Raw genomic sequence first — 24,504 nt, 5'->3', positions numbered from 1 at the left:
ATCTGTCATTTGATGCCTTTTGGAGATTTTTCCATCTTTTCTTGGCGTCTTTATGCACATTAGTAGGGCTGCAACTAACGATTATTTTGATAATCGATTAATCTGTCGATTATTTTTACGAATAATCGATTAATCGGTTTATGTACTTATATTTTAGTTTTTTCCATTTTTTCCCCAAGTAAATTATTAATAAATGGTCTTTATCCTTCAGCATAGATTTTTAAGAGATTTAAACCATTTTGCACTGTCATATCCTAATCAAAAATATACCTGGAGTTGTTTTATTGTGTTAGTAATCCTTTGTCGAACTCTTCTGCAATCAGAACACTGACCCATACTCTAGCAAATTTCACAAGGAGATTAAAATAATGTTTTCACCATGGCAGTCCTTAGAGCTCCTAAAGTAGTTTAACATCCCGAACGAAGCTTATTAAGGAATCTTTCAGAACATATTTTCACGAAGAATAAGGATAAAACAGAATAAAATTGCAGTGCATTGTATTTTATTATTTACTGGGAAACAGCTTTATAGCTTTTGCTGTGAAATTGTAAACAATCCTTCGAATAAAGTGCCAGTGGCATGAAACCTGAATGGAACTCACAATTTAAAGTAAAATCCATCAGAAGGTTGTCCAGAAAAAAAAAATTGGACAGTCACACACAAAAAACCTGCTGTGTGAAAAGGAGCAGTGAATACTTAGAAAAAAAGTGCATTTCAAATATCTTTAAACATTTACCTCTCTCATTCAGTCATAATTAGGCTGCACGACTGAATTTTGAACTGGTAAACGACAAACTGATCACAGAACATGTTTGTAAAGCTTTAAATGTTAACTGTTAAAAAGCAATGTTATCAGCTTTTACGACTAAACATTTGCAAACAACATTGTACTGGAGAATCTGCACAAATAAAAGTCTTAGGGGCCGTTCACATATCGTGCCTAAAAACGCGTGGAAAACGCTAGGCGCGCCGCTTTCTCCTCCTTTCCAAAGCGCTCGGGCAGAAGCGCCCCTGAGGCGTCTGCCTTTGCTAAGCAACCATGACGTGCTCTCTCCTTGAAGACGCGGAAATTTCAGCAAAGGATAAATGGATTTGCAGCTCAAAAAATCGCTTGCAGTAGCTCTGCTACTAAATTTATTTCAAAATGGAAATCCATATACACCTATGATCAGCTGTTCCTTTCATCTTGACTGAGCTTTTAACGTTGTTACGGGAAAGGATGAAGCTGATTGGTTAGTTCTTGTCACATGACCCGCGATGCGCTTGCAGCATTCTGAAAAGTTGAGATGTTTTTAACTCGATGCGGTGCGGTGTTGGTAATAACGAACTTGAGCGCGCAAAAGACGCGATATGTGAACGTCCCCTTAAACAGTTCAGTAGTGCAGAGTTTACAGGTTACTCTTCTTTTTTGAAGGCTCAAAGTAAAGTACTCCCAGTCTCCCACATCCCGCTAAATGCTGCAGAGACGCTGTTCGGGAAGCACGTGACATAAAACGAGGCCAGCTATTGGCTATTCGCTACTTCTCCTGCTGTACTGGCTGAGTAAAACCTCCGGTGGCTCATTACTGCCACACTTTGGTCACCGCAGATTTGAAATATGCACGAAATGAGCCGCTTACGGCAAATAAAAGTTATTTAGCAACGAATCGATGACTAAATTAGTTTACAACTATTTTAATAATCGATTTTTATCGATTAAATCGATTCGTTGTTTCAGCTCTACACATTAGTAAAAATTTTTACCTGGGGTGCCCAAACTTTCGCTCCCCACTGTATATCGCAGAAAAATAAAATATCGCAATAATGTCATTTTTTCCCAAAATCGTGCAGCCCTAATATATATATATATATATATATATATATATATATATATATATATATATATATATATACTATAAAAGTTTTGGCAGTGACATAATTTAGTGTTTTGCAAAGTGTGCTACTTAAGTTGTTGTGTTGTTCATTCACATCATTTCAAGATTATTGTTTAGAGTGATCAGATGCATTTTAAATAATTGTTAAAAGCTCCATTGGCCAAAAAAGTAACTTTTCACAAAAACAAAGACTAATTTCACTGTTTTTTGATCCTGACACAAAATAACCAGCTAACATTAATTGACTTATGATATCAGAAGCACATGTCAAAGTTTGAATGAATACTAGGTTAATCACTAATCATACTAATTAGTAGTGTTGTCACGGTACCAAAATTTCAGTATTCGGTATCGATACCAGTGAAAATCCATGGTTCTCGGTACCAATTTCGGTACCAAAGCAAAACACAAAAATATGCTAATAAATTTTTTTTTACTTTTTAGCACTAAAAAAAAACCAATGCCATTCTTTATACTTATTTAGATTTGTGTTTAAAGTTTTTCTACAAGTTATATAATTATGAAAAACAGTAAACAAGTTTCACCCTAATTTAATTTGTCTTTTAATTTATGAAATTTAAACATTTTATTTTTGGTAAATAAAGGGGATTTGCTATTAAAATTAAAAATTAAAACATGGAAGAAATATTGTGATTTATTTCTTTAAAAAATAAAGTTTTATACATTTTTTCAACAGTAGTAGCAGTATCACATACATTTTACTAAATAATAGTAATATTTCTAGCACAATGCCTTTATGTAAAAATTAACTTTTAGGCCAAATGAATGCAGATTTGTCATTTTAACTGAACTTAAGACTGGTGGTGATGCTTAAGATATTTTTGGTCATTGAGGGTTTCTGTAAAAAAAAATATATTATTAAAAGATAATACTACTACTAATTCTACTATCATACTTATGTATACACAATGCACTATGAATTGATGAGCTGCTGGGTTCATGAATATTAATCACGTTGTCTGCGTTCGGTCAAAATGATTTGCTGAAATCAAAACAGGGACGGTAAGAGATCAGCGCCAGCCAATGAAATTGCCATTTGCGCATTAGCTCCGCCCACTACCGGAGAAACCGGTATGTCTTCTGCTTGTTCGAAAATGAATATGAATAATTCTAAATGAACTCCATTATTTTGACAGAAGACAACAAAGAATAGTTTACATATAGCGTGTCGATTCAGCGTGGTAAGACTCCCGCTCTCTCTCTCTTTGCATGTGTGAGAAACATCGCTATCAGTAGAGCGACGGTGAATCGTGCGCCTTCACAAAGAGTTTAAAGAGCATCAAATACAGGTGCGCTGTGCGTCCATTGAGATGAACTGAAAAGTTCAGATCGCTTGATGGAGAGAGAACTCTGAAGCTCAGATGCTGAAATTAATGCAAGTGTCATGCGCTTCAGTCTATGTAGTAAACAATTCATTAAGCCATTCATTAATTCACACAGAGACGCGCAGAACACGGATTCATATTTCAAACAACTTTTGCGGCTTAACATTTACAGATACTGGTCCATATGGAGATTTGATTTGATTAATTTATGCTAACTTTGACAAATTCCATGACTGTCCATATTAAAATGTAAGTTTCATTTTCATGACTGGATTTTGAGAATCCGTCCTCGTTTTCTGCTTTGCGGAAATCATAGCGCTGAACCGGGTTTGAACGGGACCTCGGTACTACCGGTACTTAAAGAAACCTGCTACCGTCACATTTACATTTTTTTAGTACCAACTTGGTACCGAAGTACCGGGTCTTTTGACAACACTACTAATTAGATTGTAAGAGCAGACTGATTGCTATTAAAGGAGGGAAGTAATGCTTCCAGTCATTGTGTTTTTGTTAGCAGTGGTTACCTCCAAAGCTATCATCGCTTTGCATTAAGATGACCTCAGATGCTTGGAAATTGCTACAAAAAACATTGCACCTATAAGAACCATTTACCGGATCCCCAAGAACTTCAAGGAGAGTGGTTAGACTGCAGTGTCTTCAAGACGTCCCAGAGCGCCAGGACCGTCTCCTCGTGAGGAGTCAACTAGGGAATTGTGTCACCACCAGTGCAGAGCTTGAGAGGAATGACAGCAGGTTGGTGTGAGAGCATCTGCATGCACAGTGAGGCGAAAACTTTTGGACAACGGCCTGGTGTCAAGAAGGGCAGCAAAGAAGCCACTTCTCTCCAAATGTCAAGGACAGAATGAAATTCTACAGGAAGTACAAGGATTGAACAGCAGAAGACTAGTGCAAAGTTATTTTTAATTTTCTGATGAAGCTGTTTGGGACATGTGGAAGCATCATGAGACCATCTACAGTCGTGGCCAAAAGTTTTGAGAATTACATAAATATTAGTTTTCAAAAAGTTTGCTGCGAAACTGCTTTTAGATCTTTGTTTCAGTTGTTTCTGTGATGTACTGAAATATAATTACAAGCAGTTCATACGTTTCAAAGGCTTTTATCGACAATTACATGACATTTATGCAAAGAGTCAGTATTTGCAGTGTTGGCCCTTCTTTTTCAAGACCTCTGCAATTTGACTGGGTATGCTCTTAATCAACTTCTGGGCCAAATCCTGACTGATAGCAACCCATTCTTTCATAATCACTTCTTGGAGTTTGTCAGAATTAGTGGGTTTTTGTTTGTCCACCCACCTCTTGAGGATTGACCACAAGTTCTCAATGGGATTAAGATCTGGGGAGTTTCCAGGCCATGGACCCAAAATTTCAACATTCTGGTCCCCGAGCCACTTAGTTAACACTTTTGCCTTATGGCACGGTGCTCCATCGTGCTGGAAAATGCATTGTTCTTCACCAAACTGTTGTTGGATTGTTGGAAGAAGTTGCTGTTGGAGGGTGTTTTGGTACCATTCTTTATTCATGGCTGTGTTTTTGGGCAGAATTGTGAGTGAGCCCACTCCCTTGGATGAGAAGCAACCCCACACATGAATGGTGTCAGGATGCTTTACTGTTGGCATGACACAGGACTGATGGTAGCGCTCACCTGTTCTTCTCCGGACAAGCCTTTTTCCAGATGCCCCAAACAATCGGAAAGGGGCTTCATCGGAGAATATGACTTTGCCCCAGTCCTCAGCAGTCCATTCACTATACTTTCTGCAGAAGATCAATCTGTCCCTGATGTTTTTTTTTGAGAGAAGTGGCTTCTTTGCTGCCCTTCTTGACACCAGGCCATCTTCCAAAAGTCTTGGCCTCATTGTGCGTGTAGATGCGCTCACACCTGCCTGCTTCCATTCCTGAGCAAGCTCTGCACTGGTGGCACTCCGATCCCGCAGCTGAATCCTCTTTAGGAGACGATCCTGGCGCCTGCTGGACTTTCTTGGACGCCCTGAAGCCTTCTTTACAAGAATTGAACCTCTTTCCTTGAAGTTCTTGATGATCCTATAAATTGTTGATTTAGGTGCAATCTTAGTAGCCACAATATCCTTGCCTGTGAAGCCATTTTTATGCAACGCAATGATGGCTGCACGCGTTTCTTTGCTGGTCACCATGGTTAACAATGGAAGAACAGTAATTTCAAGCATCACCCTCCTTTTAACATGTCAAGTCTGCCATTCTAACCCAATCAGCCTGACATAATGATCTCCAGCCTTGTGCTCGTCAACATTCTCACCTGGGTTAACAAGACGATTACTGAAATGATCTCAGCAGATCCTTTAATGACAGCAATGAAATGCAGTGGAAAGATTTTTTTTGGGATTAAGTTAATTTTCATGGCAAAGAAGGACATGCAATTCATCTGATCACTCTTATATATGCAAATTGCTATTATAAAAACGTAAGCAGCAACTTTTCCCATTTCCAATATTTATGTAATTCTCAAAACTTTTGGCCACGACTGTATATGTGGGGTTGATTTTCAACCAAGGGAGTGGGCTCTCTCATAATTCATACGTCCTACAAGAGCGACTTATTCCAACGATCCTTGAGAAGTTTGGTGATGATCTGTGTATTTTCCAGCATAATGGAGCACCATGTCACAAAGCAAGAGTGATAAAGAAGTGGTTAGAAGATCATTACATTGCAATTTTGGATGGAAGGCAACTCCTCCGGATCTCAGTCCCATAGAGAACCTGTGGTCAGTCCTTAAAAGTGGACAAGCAGAAGCACACAAATTGTGATCAACTCCGAGAACTAATAAGGCAAGAATGGATCGCCATCAGTCAGGATTTGGCCCAGAAGCTTATGTCCAGCAGGCCAGAGCAAATTGCAGAGGTTATGTAGAACAAGGGACAACACTGTAAATATTGATTCATTAAATTTTTTTGCCAATAAAAGCTTTCAAAACGTACGATATGCTTGTCATTGTTTTTCAGTATACCATAGAAACATGGATAAATAATCTACAAACACTGACGCAGAAAACTTTGCAAAACAACTTTTGGCCATGACTGTGTGTGTGGGTGTGTGTATATATATATCCCTTCTGGGCCAAATCCTGACTGATGGCGATCCATTCTTGCCTTATTAGTTCTCTGAGTTGATCACAATTTGTGGACTTCTGCTTGTCCACTTTTAAGGACTGACCACAGGTTCTCTATGGGACTGAGATCCTGGGAGTTGAAAACAAATCCAATGAATCCAAAATTTCAATTCAAATATATCTGTGTGTGTGTGTGTGTGTGTATATATATATATATATATATATATATATATATATATATATATAGATAGATAGAGAGAGAGAGTTACGTGTTGCATTTAAATATTTATTAAAAATAGGTGTGATTTACCAATTTACAACCCGAATTCCGGAAAAGTTGGGACGTTTTTAAATTTTAATAAAATGAAAACTAAAGGAATTTCAAATCACATGAGCCAATATTTTATTCACAATAGAACATAGATAACGTAGCAAATGTTTAAACTGAGAAATTTTACACTTTTATCCACTTAATTAGCTCATTTAAAATTTAATGCCTGCTACAGGTCTCAAAAAAGTTGGCACGGGGGCAACAAATGGCTAAAAAAGCAAGCAGTTTTGAAAAGATTCAGCTGGGAGAACATCTAGTGATTAATTAAGTTAATTGATATCAGGTCTGTAACATGATTAGCTATAAAAGCTTTGTCTTAGAGAATCAGAGTCTCTCAGAAGTAAAGATGGGCAGAGGCTCTCCAATCTGTGAAAGACTGCGTAAAAAAATTGTGGAAAACTTTAAAAACAATGTTCCTCAACGTCAAATTGCAAAGGCTTTGCAAATCTCATCATCTACAGTGCATAACATCATCAAAAGATTCAGAGAAACTGGAGAAATCTCTGTGCATAAGGGACAAGGCCGGAGACCTTTATTGGATGCCCGTGGTCTTCGGGCTCTCAGACGACACTGCATCACTCATCGGCATGATTGTGTCAATGACATTACTAAATGGGCCCAGGAATACTTTCAGAAACCACTGTCGGTAAACACAATCCGCCGTGCCATCAGCAGATGCCAACTAAAGCTCTATCATGCAAAAAGGAAGCCATATGTGAACATGGTCCAGAAGCGCCGTCGTGTCCTGTGGGCCAAGGCTCATTTAAAATGGACTATTTCAAAGTGGAATAGTGTTTTATGGTCAGACGAGTCCAAATTTGACATTCTTGTTGGAAATCACGGACGCCGTGTCCTCCGGGCTAAAGAGGAGGGAGACGTTCCAGCATGTTATCAGCGTTCAGTTCAAAAGCCAGCATCTCTGATGGTATGGGGGTGCATAAGTGCATACGGTATGGGCAGCTTGCATGTTTTGGAAGGCTCTGTGAATGCTGAAAGGTATATAAAGGTTTTAGAGCAACATATGCTTCCCTCCAAACAACGTCTATTTCAGGGAAGGCCTTGTTTATTTCAGCAGGACAATGCAAAACCACATACTGCAGCTAAAACAACAGCATGGCTTCGTCGTAGAAGAGTCCGGGTGCTAACCTGGCCTGCCTGCAGTCCAGATCTTTCACCTATAGAGAACATTTGGCGCATCATTAAACGAAAAATACGTCAAAGACAACCACGAACTCTTCAGCAGCTGGAAATCTATATAAGGCAAGAATGGGATCAAATTCCAACAGCAAAACTCCAGCAACTCATAGCCTCAATGCCCAGACGTCTTCAAACTGTTTTGAAAAGAAAAGGAGATGCTACACCATGGTAAACATGCCCCGTCCCAACTATTTTGAGACCTGTAGCAGAAATCAAAATTGAAATGAGCTCATTTTGTGCATAAAATTGTAAACTTTCTCAGTTTAAACATTTGCTATGTTATCTATGTTCTATTGTGAATAAAATATTGGCTCATGTGATTTGAAAGTCTTTTAGTTTTCATTTTATTAAAATTTAAAAAACGTCCCAACTTTTCCGGAATTCGGGTTGTAAAACAATGTTCATTCACAAAGACACAAAGAACGTTCAAAATGTTCATTAACAAAGACACTAGTTATTAGAATTAGATATTAGATATTAGAATTGCATAGACACTGGAAATGTTTGACCGAGATCTTGTGCTTGCATCCCCCACATCTGTCGTACATGACCGAAAACTCGGTTAATTGTCGCTTTGGTCATAAATTTCAGATTTTATAGATTTTTTTTTTCTTCTGACAAAATTGGAATGGGAATATGTGGGGGGGTTGACTGTCTTTTTTTTTCCCCCTACAGAGGGAACAAAACTGGCGCAGAGCTTCAGTGGCAAAGATGAAGCATCTCTAGCACATGCTTTTCATTAAGGCTTTGGATGGAAGAGTGGGTGGGGGTTTAGCTGGAGTTAAGGGGAGCAGCGATGTGTTTCCAAATACTTGGGCCTGTATCAGGAACTTGTGGGGGGGAAAGAACCATATTATAGGGACCTTGATGCAGTTTGAGTATGAAATGGAGGGAGTTATTCTGTGACTCATGTAGTTTTTTCTGCCATACTGGTGCACAGGTTTGCAGGGCCTCTATTATTGTTGGCTAAAGATAAAAAAGTGACCTTTAGTATAACAGTATTTCCTCAGCCCTTTTAAAAACTCAGTTGTCATTAAAGACTTATTTCTGATGATGAATGAAACTTAAATTATATACCTTTGCCAGCAGTATTACTGGGCAGCAATTCATGTAAATCATGTCATTGTGGCATTATTTATTTTCATGACAGTTATGCACATTCATGCATCAATATTTCCTTGCCTTAATGCAAAACTATCTTATTCTTATTGTACTATGAAATAGTGTATTATTATTTAGATGGTAAACAATTTATATATCATGGTGGTATTTATATTAATTTCTAAATAAAATTATAAAATAATGTTAAAAATGAAATTAAATATGCTTTATGATAATAAAAATATGTACAATTCCGGTCCTAAAATAGGCTTAATTTTCTTTCTGCAAAATAATTTAATAATTTAATAATTTACTTGCTATTTTTTACCTGGACATTTTTGTTAAATGCACAGATTCACCTATGGAAATGTATTGCATAAATGTATGGTTTCATATGGTATTCAATGATACTTCATAGAGTACTATGAATATCCACTTTGCACAGAAGTGATGCTGTCCTCTCAGCACTGACTTCCCATCAGGGCCCTCATATGTTTAAAAGAACATAATCCCTTGAAATGAATCACGGTTGAATTCCAAGAGAGCAGCACAATCGAGGGAGGAGGTGAATTAATGCAGCAAAGACATATTGTGATGAACATGGAAACAGAGGTAGAGAGAAGCAGCAGATGTGTCAGAGTTTCTTGGCCTACTTCTTCTTTTAGTCCTGCAGAGTGAAAATCCATCCGATCTAGGAGTAATGGACACAGGGGGAGGCTGAGTATTACGCTTTCTGCACGGTTGCAGTCCCAGACCTTTCCAGAAAGGAATGTTGCATTTCCTGCTCAGTCCCTGCCATGTGTTTCTCGATTCCCCCCTCTGCCTTAATCTCTCTGCGTGTGTCTTTGTTCTCGGACTGTTCCTTTGTCACAACCTCATCCACTCATTTGATGCATGCTGAAAGACTAATCAAATTTGTGTGAGAATAGTTTATGGTTTGGGGTGCATCCCTTGTGTTCCCTTTTAAAAACCCCATAAAATCGAAATGAATGGTTTTAGTCCATGTCTTTTAGTTTTGAGGCACCTGTATGCTAGTGGAATCCTAAACTTTGACAAAATAACTTTTTCAGATAATTGTGTTTTCTTTTCCATGTAACCAAACCAAAATTATTGATGACTACACAGGTTTTTTACCAATTAAAAGATTTCTAGAATGATATTGTCCCTCCCCCTAAATAGCACCTGCAAGTAGCATGTAGCTGTCTGTCATAATTGTGGCTTAAATCAAAACCCAATAGATTTAAAAAAAAAAACAAACCCGTAAAGAAACCTCAAGCACATTTAATACTTTATTGCCAATTATTTGACTGTTCATTCAGGCAGCCCAACAGCTAACAGCCCTAGTTTGTCAAAAGTTCATAAAAAGACACATTTCAGCAGTCTTAGATTTTTAGTGATCTTTCAATGTCATCTAAGATCTCATATAAACTTTTAATCTATGCCTTTGTGTTCTCTTCAGTATCTTTTCAAACAGTATCTTTTAAAGTTTCAATATAAACTTTATTCTGTATTAGCTCCTCCTTCATCCATAACAATATTGTCAGTGTTATCATGTCCTACATAAAGCATAATAGAACCCTTAACATGGACAAGCTCTCTGGAGTTCATTAAACCCCTGGAAACGTTCACTAATGCTTCCCTGTTATGTAAACCGTGCCTGTGAAAGTTGGGGGTGGCATTTTGTTGAAACTGTCAGAGTGTTGCTCGCTCTGCCATAAGAGGTTTTCTAAGGTCACCTTCCTGATCTTTCCCGCTTTTAAGTTTTGATGTCAGGAGGTTGTCCTGGTGAAACTCTATCCCTTGAGGAATGCTGCCCTACCACTCATCAGCATTAGACAGTTTACCGTTGTTGCCAGCGGCTATATTCGTCAGAAGTCGGGAAGTAAGACAAGAAAATGCAATGGAAAATCTATCTTTCTTCTGTCACAGTTCTCTGAAAAGTGTTACTAAAGGGTAAAGTTCTTGCCTATGGTAACATGCATATACGGTTCAATGACAGCGCTCATTTTTGTGTCGACATCTATCATTTTATAAATAAAAAAAATACAGTGACTTGGATATATCTTTTCAATGATGAGTATATTTTATATTTCTAAATCAAAGTCAAAAACTAAAACAAAACATAAAACAGGACACCTGCAGACCCTCATGGATGTGTGTCCAGGTCAAGAAATCTTTTAAGATATCAGATAATTTGACATTTATGACAAGAAAAAGTTTATTATATTTATGAAATTATTAATACATGATATTTGTTTTAAAACTTTTTTTTTAAAAAGCATGACTAGAATTCTAAAAAACATGAGCAAGCTGTGTAGGCTGACATGCTTTCACGGGGGAAGGAAAATATTATTACTTTTTGCTCGATGGTCACACAATTTGATATTGTACGACATTTGTCATTGTAAGCTGTTTATTGTTGCGTACATATTGTTCTCCTTAGACTTCTATATGTTCAAATTCATTCAAATCAAATGTGTTTAATGATTAATTCTATTGTGTCAGCTTCTGTTCATATGACTAAAAAGTCTTATAGTGTAAAAGGAGGTGTGTGCTGAAAGACTAGAAGTCATAATATTAGTCACCCTATATACCAAACTACTTATTTTTGGAAATAGTTTAGCAAGCATGTTCTAAAGTGATGGTTAAGAAACCGTTTTTGTAGACACTTAGTTCCAAAACATTTAAAGTTAAGCATTAACGTCAGTCCTTGATCAGATAATAACCTGAACATCTGTCAGCGCTGTACTGAGAACCTGGAGTGTCTCCTCATAATGAGGACAGGACTGGACTCTACTTTCAGAGGCTGTTTGATAGAGTGCCAGCATCGAGCCCATGCTCTGACCTACCCTGGGCCACATTCCTGATGTATTACCCAAGTAAACACTGTCTGTATGGGGGCCCCTGGGAAACTTGTGCATGAAACATAAATATTTAGACAATGTCAGCGTCCATTCAGAATCAGAAACCTGGTTACAGTTAGTGGAATACATTTATCTTGAATGATCTGATCTTTCTCAGTACAACTAACTACCACTGTAATTTAATATCAGACATTTTGAAATGGCTTATATTAATTTAGTTTTTTTTTTATGTGGTAACATGACTTTTTTCTTGGTATATAACCAAACAACTTTTTTGTCAAGGAAGTGAGATTATATTAAATGAGAATGTTTGCACAACTTCATCGGCAGGTTATTGCACACCAATGGGGATCATTTTACACAGCTTACATGTGTATTGAACACTGCCAGGGGTCATTTATTTCTTTTTAAATTTCAAGAGGATGAAGCCTTTTTTTAATTAATTGTACTCTTTCAGATTTCTTGACAGTACCCATGTTGCTCTTGGCTTTGATTAGTTGCTTTTGTAAGAGACATGGGCAGCAAACCTGTTAGAAACCTGAGGAAAGAATAACTGCTGTCTGTGTTCGGGCAAGCCAGGTGTTTTAGTTTCTTATCACCTGGTTCTGCATTACTCAGCTTTTCTTAGCAGGTGGATCCTTGCTCAGTTTGGCAGTTTTGATTTCCAAGGAATGCGTGTGCTAATAGTAAAACTTAAATGTAAGTCCATTTGGGGAAAAAAAAGTCAAATGCATAAATGTTATGACATGTAGATGTCATAATGTTGATGTAATGATGTAATGTTACTTTTTCCAGCAGTTTTTCAACGCAGTGTCTCTTGTCTCATTTTCATTTGTGTTCAATTAAATGCGGTGTCATCTCAACAAATTGTACATATTTGAATTGTTGTAGTAAACAGAAATTGAAGAGTACAGGTAAAAAATTCTTAGCACAACAACCGAAATCAAAAAGTGAAAGCGAAAATTTTTACATTCCAGTAAACTCAAAAACCCAAACCAGATAATCTGGAATAGATAAATAAAGTTGGACTCTTTTGAGGTTTTGGGAAAGCATCATAGAGAAATTATTTGTATAAACCACAATTACTTTGGGTCAGCTGTTATATTAGTAAGATTTCAGATATGTATTGCACACCCAGTCCCTAATAATAAGCTCTACTCATTTTGATGTAAGTTGGAGTGGTAACAGCAGCAGGCAGGTTTGAAGGTGTGTAGATAACTGGCAGTGATCCAACCCACCTATCCTTACAGCCACACCTGATGGAATGCATTAGTTAGTTCACTGTACGAGCTCACTGCAGCAGTGTCGTTAAGCGTGTGAACGGTGTGAGTACAGTTCAAGACAAATTGTCAACGGGTTGAGGAGTTCAGTTTTCTCATCCTGGACATCTTTGGTGTAAAGGAGGTGGAAATCTGTGAGTTGAATTTTGTGTTGGATGAATATTTCAGCTTTCTAAAAACTTAAAATGAAGTTTCTTATCACGATTGTACTCACCTAGTATGAAAATGTTTGAACTTTATTCAAAGTTAACGTCAGTCTAGACAAAAGATGCATTTGCTGTATATGGACATTGTAGGTAGTAAATCTGAAGGGAGTGTGTTTACGGAGTTAAGAGGGTAGATAAACATTCTCCCAGTTTTGTAGATCAGGGAATCATGCTTGGCATGCTTCATACCTTGGTCAGGACTTAAGCTGTAGGCACGTAGTGCCACTGACACATCCATGGCAAGACTCTGAGGTCAGAGACTTTGGAAACTTTCATTAGGAGACCTATCTGTGGACTTTTAGGCATGTCAGATTCCCCAAATTCATTTCTGGGCACTCTGAAACAGTCAATGAATTTGAAGTTCAAGCGTCAGCAGGGGTGTGAGGGAGGAGGCATCTGTAGCCTATTTCTGTTTTTGCAGAGTTGTACAGGTCTGGTTTTTTTTATGATTCAGGCTGTTTCATAAAAGTGTAAAGTTCTTGTAGTGAGTTTTCTTTTAAAAATTGTTATCTGAAAGAGGATGTTTCTAGGTTTTGGTCAACAGACAAATATAAGTGAAACACACAAAACGAGTCAAGAATATATCCTGGATGTATTTCACTCTGACATGGATGTTTTAAATAAATATTTGTCTTTACATGAAGAATACAATGGAAATTTAAAAAATTTAATAATAAGTAATTAAATAATAAAGCAATGCATTTATCACACACACATTAACAAACTGTTGAAGTACTTTTAGTTTAATCAAGTAAATAAAAAAAATCTAAAATGCCCAACAAAAAGTGGTGGGAAATGTGCTTGATTTTAAATGATTATTTTCTCAGTATAAATAAATCTTAGTGGCCTTTAAAAAAAGGCTTTAGATTTGTGCAAAATATATTTTCTTGTTTTTTGTGTTTTAGGGTGAAATGTGTCCCTGACATGTATTCAATATATCCATTTTGGGAAGAATTTATCTTAAATACTTTTAAAGACTTTGTCAGTCCCTAAAGCATCAACATTACACGCACTACATTGTGTTACTGTGTTTGCTTGGAATTATGTAGCTTATGCCAGTCCCTTAAAACTATGCATATCCTTACATACAGTTTGAATCGAACTGTGAAAACTGTGAACATTGTGAAAATGGGAGTAAAACAAACAAGGACATTTCTTTTTTGGTTCTGTTTCAATCAGGAAACAAATGTACCTCCCGTCCTCTTATCTTTCACATGAAATGATGCAATCCAAAAAAAGCCCAACTAGTTGTTTTTGGACCCCACCCCCATTGTTCTAACTTGCCAGAGTGCCTTCCTGTTCTAGAGTGGCTTGGTGTTTGGGACCTCACAGACCGGCTGTGTGTTTTGGAGCAACTTGAGGAGCTTCTTCAGTCCAGTGACCCTAGCGATTTGGAGGACCATGAGCAGCCAGTAGTGACATACGACAGCATCTACAGCAGCCACACAGGTAGGTGACCTGGGCATATGTGAAGTGGAGTAATGGAGTCAAAAGATTACACCATGACTGGAGGACACCAGAGCCTAGATGGGTCGGGTGGACATCAATGGGACAAAAAGATGTACTAGAAGTTATAGGTTAGTTCAGTTCAGCTATGTTTCGTCCTACACTGTGATTCCAGCTACCAAAATCTAGAGACATTTTTTCAAGTAAAGGTGCTTGAAGTACTTCTAGACCCTAAGTTTTGTCCGACAAATTTTCTCTAATTATACTGTATGAATGTCACAGTAAAATCGGATATGTGTTAACATATTAAATAAAGCTGCAGACAAATATCTTTTTGGGACAGTTTTCTGTTTTTCATTATATGAAATGTCACATCTCCATCTACAGTAAAATCAGCCATCATTTAATTTGTCTTAACCATGAGTTTTTTTTTGTGACTTCTGCATTTCATATTCTTATCCTGCTTTTGTTTATGGCCATCTCTGTCATTGGCTCTGAGGGAGGTCTCAGTGAGGAAAAGCTTGGAGAATGACAGGAAGTGGAAGATAAAGTATGGGGGGTTGGGGACGGGCCACTATGAACTGTACTTTTCTTCTTTCACTCTCTCTATGTCCACTTTCTCTGGCCTTCCATGTTGGAAAGCAGTTGTACACTGATGGCTCTGTCTCTGACTCACTTTTTTACGTTTATTTATTTATTCACCACAGATGTTTCGGAAAAAAGCCTCATCCTCCTTGAGAATGCGAGGAAAATCAGAAAACAATAGACGTAATAAGTTCCCCTTCATTACTTTTTAGATGGTATAATAACCACTAAACTAAAAACTTTGTTCAAGGCCAGTAGTGTCAACCATTCCAGATTAACACCATTTAGAGAAACCGAATATATATATATATATATATATATATATATATATATATATGTGACAGTAACTTTTCATTTTGCCGTAGAGATAGCCCCCATTGGTGCTAATGTTACGGAATGGTTTCCACCTAATGGCTTTGTATGCTTTAACAGCTCACTGTTGTTTTTGAATTGTTCTGTGTGAATTCTAAGTGTCTACCGCTCAAGCCTATAGTAGGGGTATTGGGGTTTAAGCTTTGAACTAAGACATGTAAGCTTTGGATAATCAGATGACTCAACTGCAATGCATGTTAAAGAAATGGAGCAGTTGTACAGAGATGTGGTGTGTATATATACGGTATTGGTAACATGATTTGCATCATGGGTGGACTTCAACACCTTGACACTGGGCTCCTGTTCTTTACAATGCATAAACTTTAATCACTGATTTACATTTAATAGTTAGTAGTGGTTAAAGATCACCAGAATTATACCTTTGTCCCATTTAAAGTGGGAATTGATGTCATAAATTACTAACGTTCATGACTGTGGTGCCCAGATGTCAATGTGTGAAGAGTTTGGGACAGTTGGGGTTTGAGATTTCAAGCATTTCTCTAAAAACATTCAGAAGACTTGTCAATCTCCTTAAGTCTGTTTTCATTAATTTTTCAGCTTGATACACTTATGTTTCAGCCTATGATACAAGTCGTTGAACTCATCACTTATCTGTCATTGGTGTTTTGGGCAGGGAGTGCTGACCGTGCCCGAAGCTCCTCCTTCCATGAGGTAGGCAGGTCACAGAAGCTGGAAATGAGGGCGGCAGCCCCAGTTTCTGAGGACACATCAGCTAGCAGCAGTAGTGGTAGTGGCCATACGGTTCTGCAACGGCTCTTACAGGAGCAAATGCGCTATGGCGAGGGCCGGAATTATCTTGCCCTGCAGCAGCAACAACAGCAGCAGCAGCAGCAACAACAACAACCACAACAAGGTCCAATAAGTGGATACCCGGGCCCTGGCGGCCCAGGGGACGAGCACTCGATGGTCCCTCACATTGCGAGGCAGGAGCCTCAGGGCCAGGAGCTGCAGGCTGACAGCGGCATGGAGAAGCTTAGTACACGCACTGCAGGAGGAGGAGGTGGTGGCAATGGAGGCACAGGGTCAGGTGGTGGAAGCTGCGTGAGTGGACAAGGGCAGAATTTCGAAGACCTGCCCACCTATGACCAAGCCAAGGTGCAGTCGCAGTTTTTCCGTGGCCATCAGCCGCAACAGACTCAACCACACATACCCCCATCAGTAGGTGCTGCATTTTATGTGACTGGCGTCAACAACCCTAAGGTGAGACCCCCAGAGGGCAGACCCACAGTGCAAAGAGTGAACGGAGGCAAAGTGCACCAAGATGACGGGCTCAAGGATCTTAAACAAGGCCATGTACGCTCACTCAGTGAAAGACTAATGCAACTCTCACTGGCTACCAGTGGGGTCAAGGCCCATGCACCTGTTACCAGTTCACCACTTTCCCCTCAGCTGCCTCCACCTGGAGACTACTATAAACCCACTGGGCCCCCGCACAGAGGCCCACCACCAGACTACCCTTTTAAAGGAATGCCCTCTCCACCCAAACAGCAGCAGCACCATCAGTCTCAGTACCAGGAGCCTGGACATTTCTACACTGACCACCGTGGCACAAGCCAGCCAGCCATGGTTGACATTCCTAATGTCCGGTACCAGCCACCACCTGAATATGGCTCTTTCCGGTGAGTGTACATTAAAGGCTCCAGAGTGGGCTAAGTTTGGGATTTTTTGTAGATTCTAGATTGATGCACCTTGAAACACAAATTACATTGCTTGACTCTTCAGTTAAAAAAATTCAAATGATGAGTAAAAAAAAACAAACAAAAAAACAGCCCTTCCCTTAGATGCTGGGACATGTTGTCAGGAAACCAGTTATGGGAAAAGCCAGTTTTGCCTGTTTCCCTAAATTCATTCACCTCAGAGCCAGTGTGGCATATAGCAAAAGAATGCATGTCAAATTCTAATAATCATCTACAACATGTCACAACATGACAGTTTCTCCATTATGTATCAGAGAACCTGGAATGTTGACCTGTGAAAAAATATTTTTGTGAACGGTTGGAATGCATTGCATAGTTTCCATTTTGGATAAGTCATTGTTTTCTTATCGTGATTTAATCACTAGAAGCCGTTGGTTATTCAAGTGTAAATCAGCCTAATTTATTTGTAGCTCAACAAAAGTTCTTTAATTTTTTTTTATATGTTTAGACTTTTGTTATCAACCAAAATGATAACATATTAATATTATTTATTGCTGTGCTCTCATTAGGTCAAATAAGGAGAGTTCAAGTCACTCTCAAAGGTCTGTCCATCACCACAGTCCTTCATCTTCTGTTACATCAGGGGGCTCTCTCTCCCGTGCTCAGTCTTCCACTCTTAGCAGCATCATGGCCTCTTGCCACCCTCCTCCACCTATGAGTCACCAGGGAGAGCTACACTTCCCCACTGGTGCTCGTAGCCCACAGGGGCCTGGTTCCCACCAAGGTGATCCATATGGCCCAGGTCACCCTCCCCATCAGCGGAGCCATGTGTTTCCTCATGATCCTTATGGGTCAGCTCCCAGGGGCCTCCACATGTATCAGCACCAGTACCACCAACAGGGCCCCCAACAGCAGCAACAGAGTCCAGGACAACACTACCCACACTCCATGCAGGGGGATCCTTACGCCATGCTAGCCCGTGCCCAGCAGATGGTGGATATGCTGTCCGAAGAGAACCGATTGGTTAAGCAAGAGCTGGAAGTGTGTGGGGAGAAGGTGTCCAGACTACAAAAGGTAATCTTTTTAGTTTGTAAGTCAGTTTGGAAACCTGGGCCAGTTTACAGTAGGCCAGTGTTTTTCCCAGTCTTGTTCCTGGAGGTACACCAAGACTACACATTTTTAATGTCTTTCTTATCTGACCCATCTAGTTCTGGGCTTGGAGTCTTTACTAATGAGCTGATGAGTTAAATCAAGTGTTTTTAAAGGGGTCTTAAACTGAGAAATCTAATTTCCCTTGATCTTTTGACAGAATCCTGATTATAATGGGTTCTGTTGTCTATAGTTAGGTTGCACTGCTCGCGTCCGGTTTAAACACAGGGTAGAATTAGCAAAGAGCTCCAGATTGCGTAAGTGCAACACCGTTTGTTTGTTTGCTTTACTCCGGATTCTTCTTAATCAAAGAGTATGATGGAGGTTTTTCGGATAGACTGAAAGTAAATGATGATGCAGCATGGAGTCTGACTAGTGGATCAGACAGTAATGGATCCAACAGTAATCTGACAGTGGGTCCAACAGTAATGTAGCAACACATAAGTGTGAGTAAATGTGCTTTTACCGCGATTGCATTGTCTGTTCCAGACTGTTTCATATATAGTGAGTATTTCAAGCCCAAATGACCCATGTTGTTTTCAAAGTATGCCACAGCAGCATCATTCTTTCATTTTATTAAGCAAATGCCAATCATAACAGTGGGTGTTTTCTTGTGAGTCTTGAATGCACCCCACCTATAAAAACAGACCATTCTGCAGAGAGGCTCAAAAACAGTGTAGAAAATAGTTACTATTACTTCTTACTTCTGCTATTACTATTACTCCCATTACTTCTAAATTGTTATATATTTTATGTAAAATTACTCTAAAATTATAAGTGAACCTCCGATAACATTATAAAATAGTAATAAAAAATGCAGTTCATGAACCCTTTAATTAGAAAGAGTTCGAAAGTGTGTAGTGTTGGTATGCCTCCATGAACAGGGTCTGGAAATACCATCATAGGCTCCCAGATGGCCCAGCACCAGCTCAGGCATGAGAACCAGCTCCATTTAGCCTTAAAAGTGTAGCAGATTTAGTGTTATTTCATGCAAGGCAACTTTTCATACTGTATCCTTTTGAATTCCAAATTCATATACATTATATTTTTTCTGTAAGACAATATTAATGCTCTCTCTTATCTCTGCAGCTGGAGACTGAGATCCAGATGGTGTCTGAAGCCTATGAGAACCTAGCCAAATCATCCACAAAGAGGGAAGCTCTCGAGAAGACCATGAGAAATAAGTTGGAGATGGAGGTGCGCAGGATGCACGACTTCAACAGGGACCTAAGAGGTGAGAACAGAGCAGGATAATTTAATGAAAATAGGGTTTAGGTGAATATTAGCACATAATTATGAAAGGAAGTGAATTGTACCTTGCCACTATATCACAGTTTTATGAATAAGCAGTGACTCCAAAGCATATTTGTGTCGTTCTTAGTATATAGTTCACCATTTTAAGGCACATTTTTGTTGAGTTTTATTTTTGGTAATATGTTTGAGAAATCATTAAGAGCAGACCTTTTTATGGCTGACAGACTGAAATGAATTACTGGAACACAGTTTGATATACCAGTGCAGTAGAGCTGAGTAAAGCTTCAAGACTTAATATTATTTCTGTCATGACAACTCTCTGAGAGTTTAGCATGGAAAAAGTGAAGCTAATTGGTTGGTTCTTGTCTGTTGACCTGTGGTGCACTTGGTGGGATTCTGAAAAGTTTGTTTTCATCTTGCTGCGGCGTAGGCGAGCTTGGAAAAATGAGCACGTTGCAGCACATGAGTACCACAGCTGTGCCACTTCTATTATGAGCAGGGGTGCACATAAGTGGTCCGCAGGTCCGCATGCGTGACCAAAATAACAAAATGCGTAATATAAATGTTCTGACAGCGCATTTGCGTATTTTAGATCACAAACTGTACTATATAAGTTTTATTTTCAACCTGAAAGCATAAATCTAGGCTATGCCTACTGTTTCAAAGCACAATACAAAACTGACATCCATCCACTGACGCTCTTTAATCAGCAGCACTAAATCCGGAAGCGCGTATACTTACTAGCCGGTAACCCGCCAAAATAAAAGCCTGCTGATTTTAAGTTTAAATATGATGAAAACGCTTTTATTTATTTTTAGACACTTTTTTCCAAAGGACTTAAAATTTGGGAATACATAAAGCGATTCTTCTTAAAGAGACAAACAAACAAAGTAGTAGTAAATATTAACATTTTATTTTTAAGTTTATTTACTATAAAATAAATGCATTTGTATTTAATACTAGGACTGCTTTTTATTTTTAATAATATTATCATCACACACTATTATTTAGTTTATTTATTTTTATTTAATTTTTAAAAAACTAAATAAATAAAGTGTAATAATATTATAACTATTATTAATTCATTTTTTATAGTTGCATTTAATGGGTCATGCTGTATGCAGTGTGAGGACCAAACCAAATCTCCAGGTTCTCTTATGAGAACCAGGCTGAAAAAATTATGTGCACCCCTAATTATGAGCATGCTTGCTGCGCATCTACAATTGAAATAAACTCGAGCACTCAAAAGACGTGATGTATACGGCTTCTAGATCTGCTACACTGCATTGCAGCAGAGCAGGTACACTGATTTGCTACTGCCAGTACATCCACAGACATGCTACTGTAATCATGTAAGAAATACTGCTGCTGCTGCACAAATAACATGTATGAAATATCACCCATATATAACATACATGAAATTAACCTGTAGCAGATCTATACAGGTTAGGGCTGCACCATTAATTGAATGCATTTATCATGCGGATCTTGTCAGTAAAACCGGTTCTGTGATTAGTACCGTATTTTTCGGACTATAAGTCGCACCTGAGTATAAGTTGCATCAGCCCAGAAATACGTCATGATGAGGAAAAAAACATATATAAGTCGCACTGGACTATAAGTCGCATTTATTTAGAACCAAGAACCAAGAGAAAACATTACCGTCTACAGCCGCGAGAGGGCGCTCTATGCTGCTCAGTGGTAGACTACAGGAGCACTGAGCAGCATAGAGCGCCCTCTCGCGGCTGTAGACGGTAATGTTTTCTCTTGGTTCATTTCTCTTGGTTCATGTCAAATAAATTTTGATAAAAAAGTCGCACCTGACTATAAGTCGCAGGGCCAGCCAAACTATGAAAAAAAAGTGCGACTTATAGTCCGGAAAATACGGTAGTTAATCTACAGCATGTGCTTTCAGATGGACAGAGCAGTAGTTCACTGACAAGCTACGCAAAATCACGTTCATATTTGCAGACGATTTAATCGTGCAATTATGAAAGCTCTTTGCGTAGCTTGTCAGTGAACTACCGCTGTGTAGTAAATGCTGCTCCATCTGAAAGCATGTGAAAATACCACATTTAATAACCTGTTTCTACTCCAAACTCACTTCATAACGTCAGTTGAGTGTTTGATATAAATCCTTCTGTGAGATGATTTGGCTTCTTACACAGAATAAGGCACAAAACATATTTCATAGTATTGTAAGTAGTGATGAAGGCTATGTTGATTAGCATTGCATTAATATATATTTTATTATAATAAAAATTATAAGACGAAATCAGATAAACTATATATTGTCATAGTCATGTGTTTATTAGTCATGCTGAATTAATGAAAGCAGTCAAATCTTCTGTTTATTTAGCTCTCGCTATAGGGATTTCCTGGGCTTCTTCTGCGATAATTTGTGTATTTGGAGTTTCAGCACGAGAGCGCCCTCTGGCCTTCGGATGGAGATTTACTGCTAATCACAGAACGGTGCTTCACTGAAAGATACGCATTAGGGATGCACCGAAATGAAAATTCTTGGCCGAAACCGAAAACAGAAAAAGAGAAAACCAAGGCCGAAAACCGAAACACCGAAAGAAATTATGGCAATTATTAGTACCATTGCATTTATTGCTATGACCGTGTACTAACTTTACTAAAATTAAGACATTGCAATTGCATAACTTAATATTAGTTTCAAAGATAATTACAATTACATAAATTATAAAAAAAAACAACATAAAAATACATAATTAGAAATTGTGCAAATATTTATTAAGCACATTGCAACAATGCACAGTATAAAATAAAATTCAAACTAAAAAATTATCCCACTCATGTGTATATTAAATAATAATGTACAGGCCTACTGGCCTGCAGAAAGGTTTTAAAATGAACTGGTCTCTCATAAGAACAAAGTGCATTTAGGTCAAGTGCATTTGAAATTTTTCTCTGTAGGACTAGGAAGTGCATTACTTCTCCAGTAGGCAAGACTGTTATCACTTCTGGGGATGGGGACTTCAGACAGATAACCATCTAGCTGTTGAGCAGTTGAGCTTGTCATCTGCCTGACATTTGAGAAATATTTGAGAGAGTGTATTTAAATAGGGCCAGGGCATAAATAAACATTTTTATCAAATTAAAGCCGAAATCTAGCAGAAATATGGCTACAATCTTATATTATGTAAGTATATGTATGTATGTAGCCTATTGGCGCTTCTCCGTCTCCACGCGGGTTCTCCACATCCAGCGCGGCCTGGATCATTTCTTGTGCGCGCTGCCTTTTTTCTGCATCGAAGTAATGGTCTTTATAACGCGGATCAAGCACATTTGCGATGAAGTGCAGAGGATCCGAAAAGATCTCAGTGAGATGTGTGCTAACAGACTCTATAAGACTGTACTTTTCTTTGTTTTCACTTCGTGGTCCGTCTTAATCTCTTTGTTAGGAGACGTTTTAGTGCTGCGAATAAAGGAATAAGAAGAGAGAGAATGTTCTCACTGGTGTGAAGTGAATGTCGCGGGGAGCTCGTGGTCTGCGCTATGCAGGTGCACGTGCAGGTCGCGGTTTCTGTTTGCGTCATCACAACATTTCGGCCGTGTTGTTTCGGTGATAAAAGTCTATCGGTGGCCGAAAATTCGGTGCATCCCTAATACGCATGACAATAGCAGCTTCTGCCCAATCGTGATTTAATTTTGATTAATCATTCAGCCCTAATACAGGTGGAGCTGGGGAAGGTGGAGGGTTTCTGAAGTCTGCTGCAACTGCTAAAGCAAGTATTAGCTGAGTATTTAAATGTTGAGCGGCAAACTCATTGGCTGCTGATAGGAAAAGGAACCAATCAGCTGCGCCATGTGAAGAATAATGTTATTATGTCGGATCGAATAACCTATTGGACTGCGCCATCTAGAATTTCGTGACAGAACTTTGGATGTGTAAGAAAATCAGATGGAGAAACAATACGTCTGTAAATGAGAATGTTGTGGTGGTTCCACCTGGCTCCAACATTCTGTGCTTCCCATTCAGAGAGGCTCCACATTCTTATCCAAGTTCAAAGCATTGTAATTTTCATTTAGTTTGCTTTCTTTTGTGATATCTCATGGCTATGTGTAGTATCTTTTGGAGTCCAACCAAACCAACAGTTTCTTGCTCTCAATCCTCTGCTGCTGTCAGCAGGCCCAGTATGCCCAGACTTCAAGTCCACAGGGAGCCCCCAGAGTTTTACACCAATTTTTTCTTCTCTCTCTTGACCTTCTTTCTTTCACCCGATGTTTCTCATATTTTATGTAGCTTGATAAACTACTTTTGCTATTGTTCAAGCCTAGATTTTATCAAAGTAGATTTCTTACAATCAATAATTAGTGTTGTTTGTGAAGGCATTCGTCACTATTACATTTGCTCATTTTCAACAAACCCCCGATCCTAACTTCGGGTGCGTACATTTTTTTTTATATATGTTTGAACTACAGACAAAAACAAGTTGAGGTGTGCGGTTACTTTTTATTTTTTGCAACTCTTTGACATCTACTTGTAGCATAGTTTTCTACCAAAAATTTTATATGTAGTGCCCTTCTCATCTATATTTCAAATCTAGATTAGAATCTTAATTCTTTTGAGAGGAAACAAGGCACTCTGGGGGAAAGGCAGTTTATTCTGGAATGCTTATCTCACAGTCTGGTTGACTTAACACAGGGGGAAATACTGTTTTAACGTTTGGCCTGCTTCCTTGATAAATGGTTTGCCATTGCAAAAAACTAGCAA

General features: G+C 38.6%; 1 protein-coding gene across 3 annotated transcripts in view; it reads left to right on the top strand.

The window, feature by feature from the left end:
• LOC132130793 (angiomotin-like) overlaps positions 1-24,504 on the top strand; it is a 48,306-nt gene that overhangs the window by 11,546 nt on the left and 12,256 nt on the right. For 2 of the 3 annotated variants that reach the window (XM_059542605.1, XM_059542606.1), the window contains exons 4-7: positions 14,605-14,748; positions 16,337-17,342; positions 17,930-18,434; positions 19,599-19,743. In XM_059542605.1, coding sequence (XP_059398588.1) covers positions 14,605-14,748; positions 16,337-17,342; positions 17,930-18,434; positions 19,599-19,743 — 1,800 coding nt within the window. Of the gene's footprint in view, positions 1-12,808; positions 13,228-14,604; positions 14,749-15,452; positions 15,514-16,336; positions 17,343-17,929; positions 18,435-19,598; positions 19,744-24,504 lie in introns of those variants that run through there. The other variant, XM_059542607.1, reaches the window with a different exon arrangement.

Source organism: Carassius carassius, chromosome 47 (assembly GCF_963082965.1).
Source record: "Carassius carassius chromosome 47, fCarCar2.1, whole genome shotgun sequence".
Lineage (NCBI taxonomy): Eukaryota > Metazoa > Chordata > Actinopteri > Cypriniformes > Cyprinidae > Carassius > Carassius carassius.
Note: the sequence above shows the minus strand (reverse complement) of the source record. Positions and strands in the feature narration are given on the sequence as shown.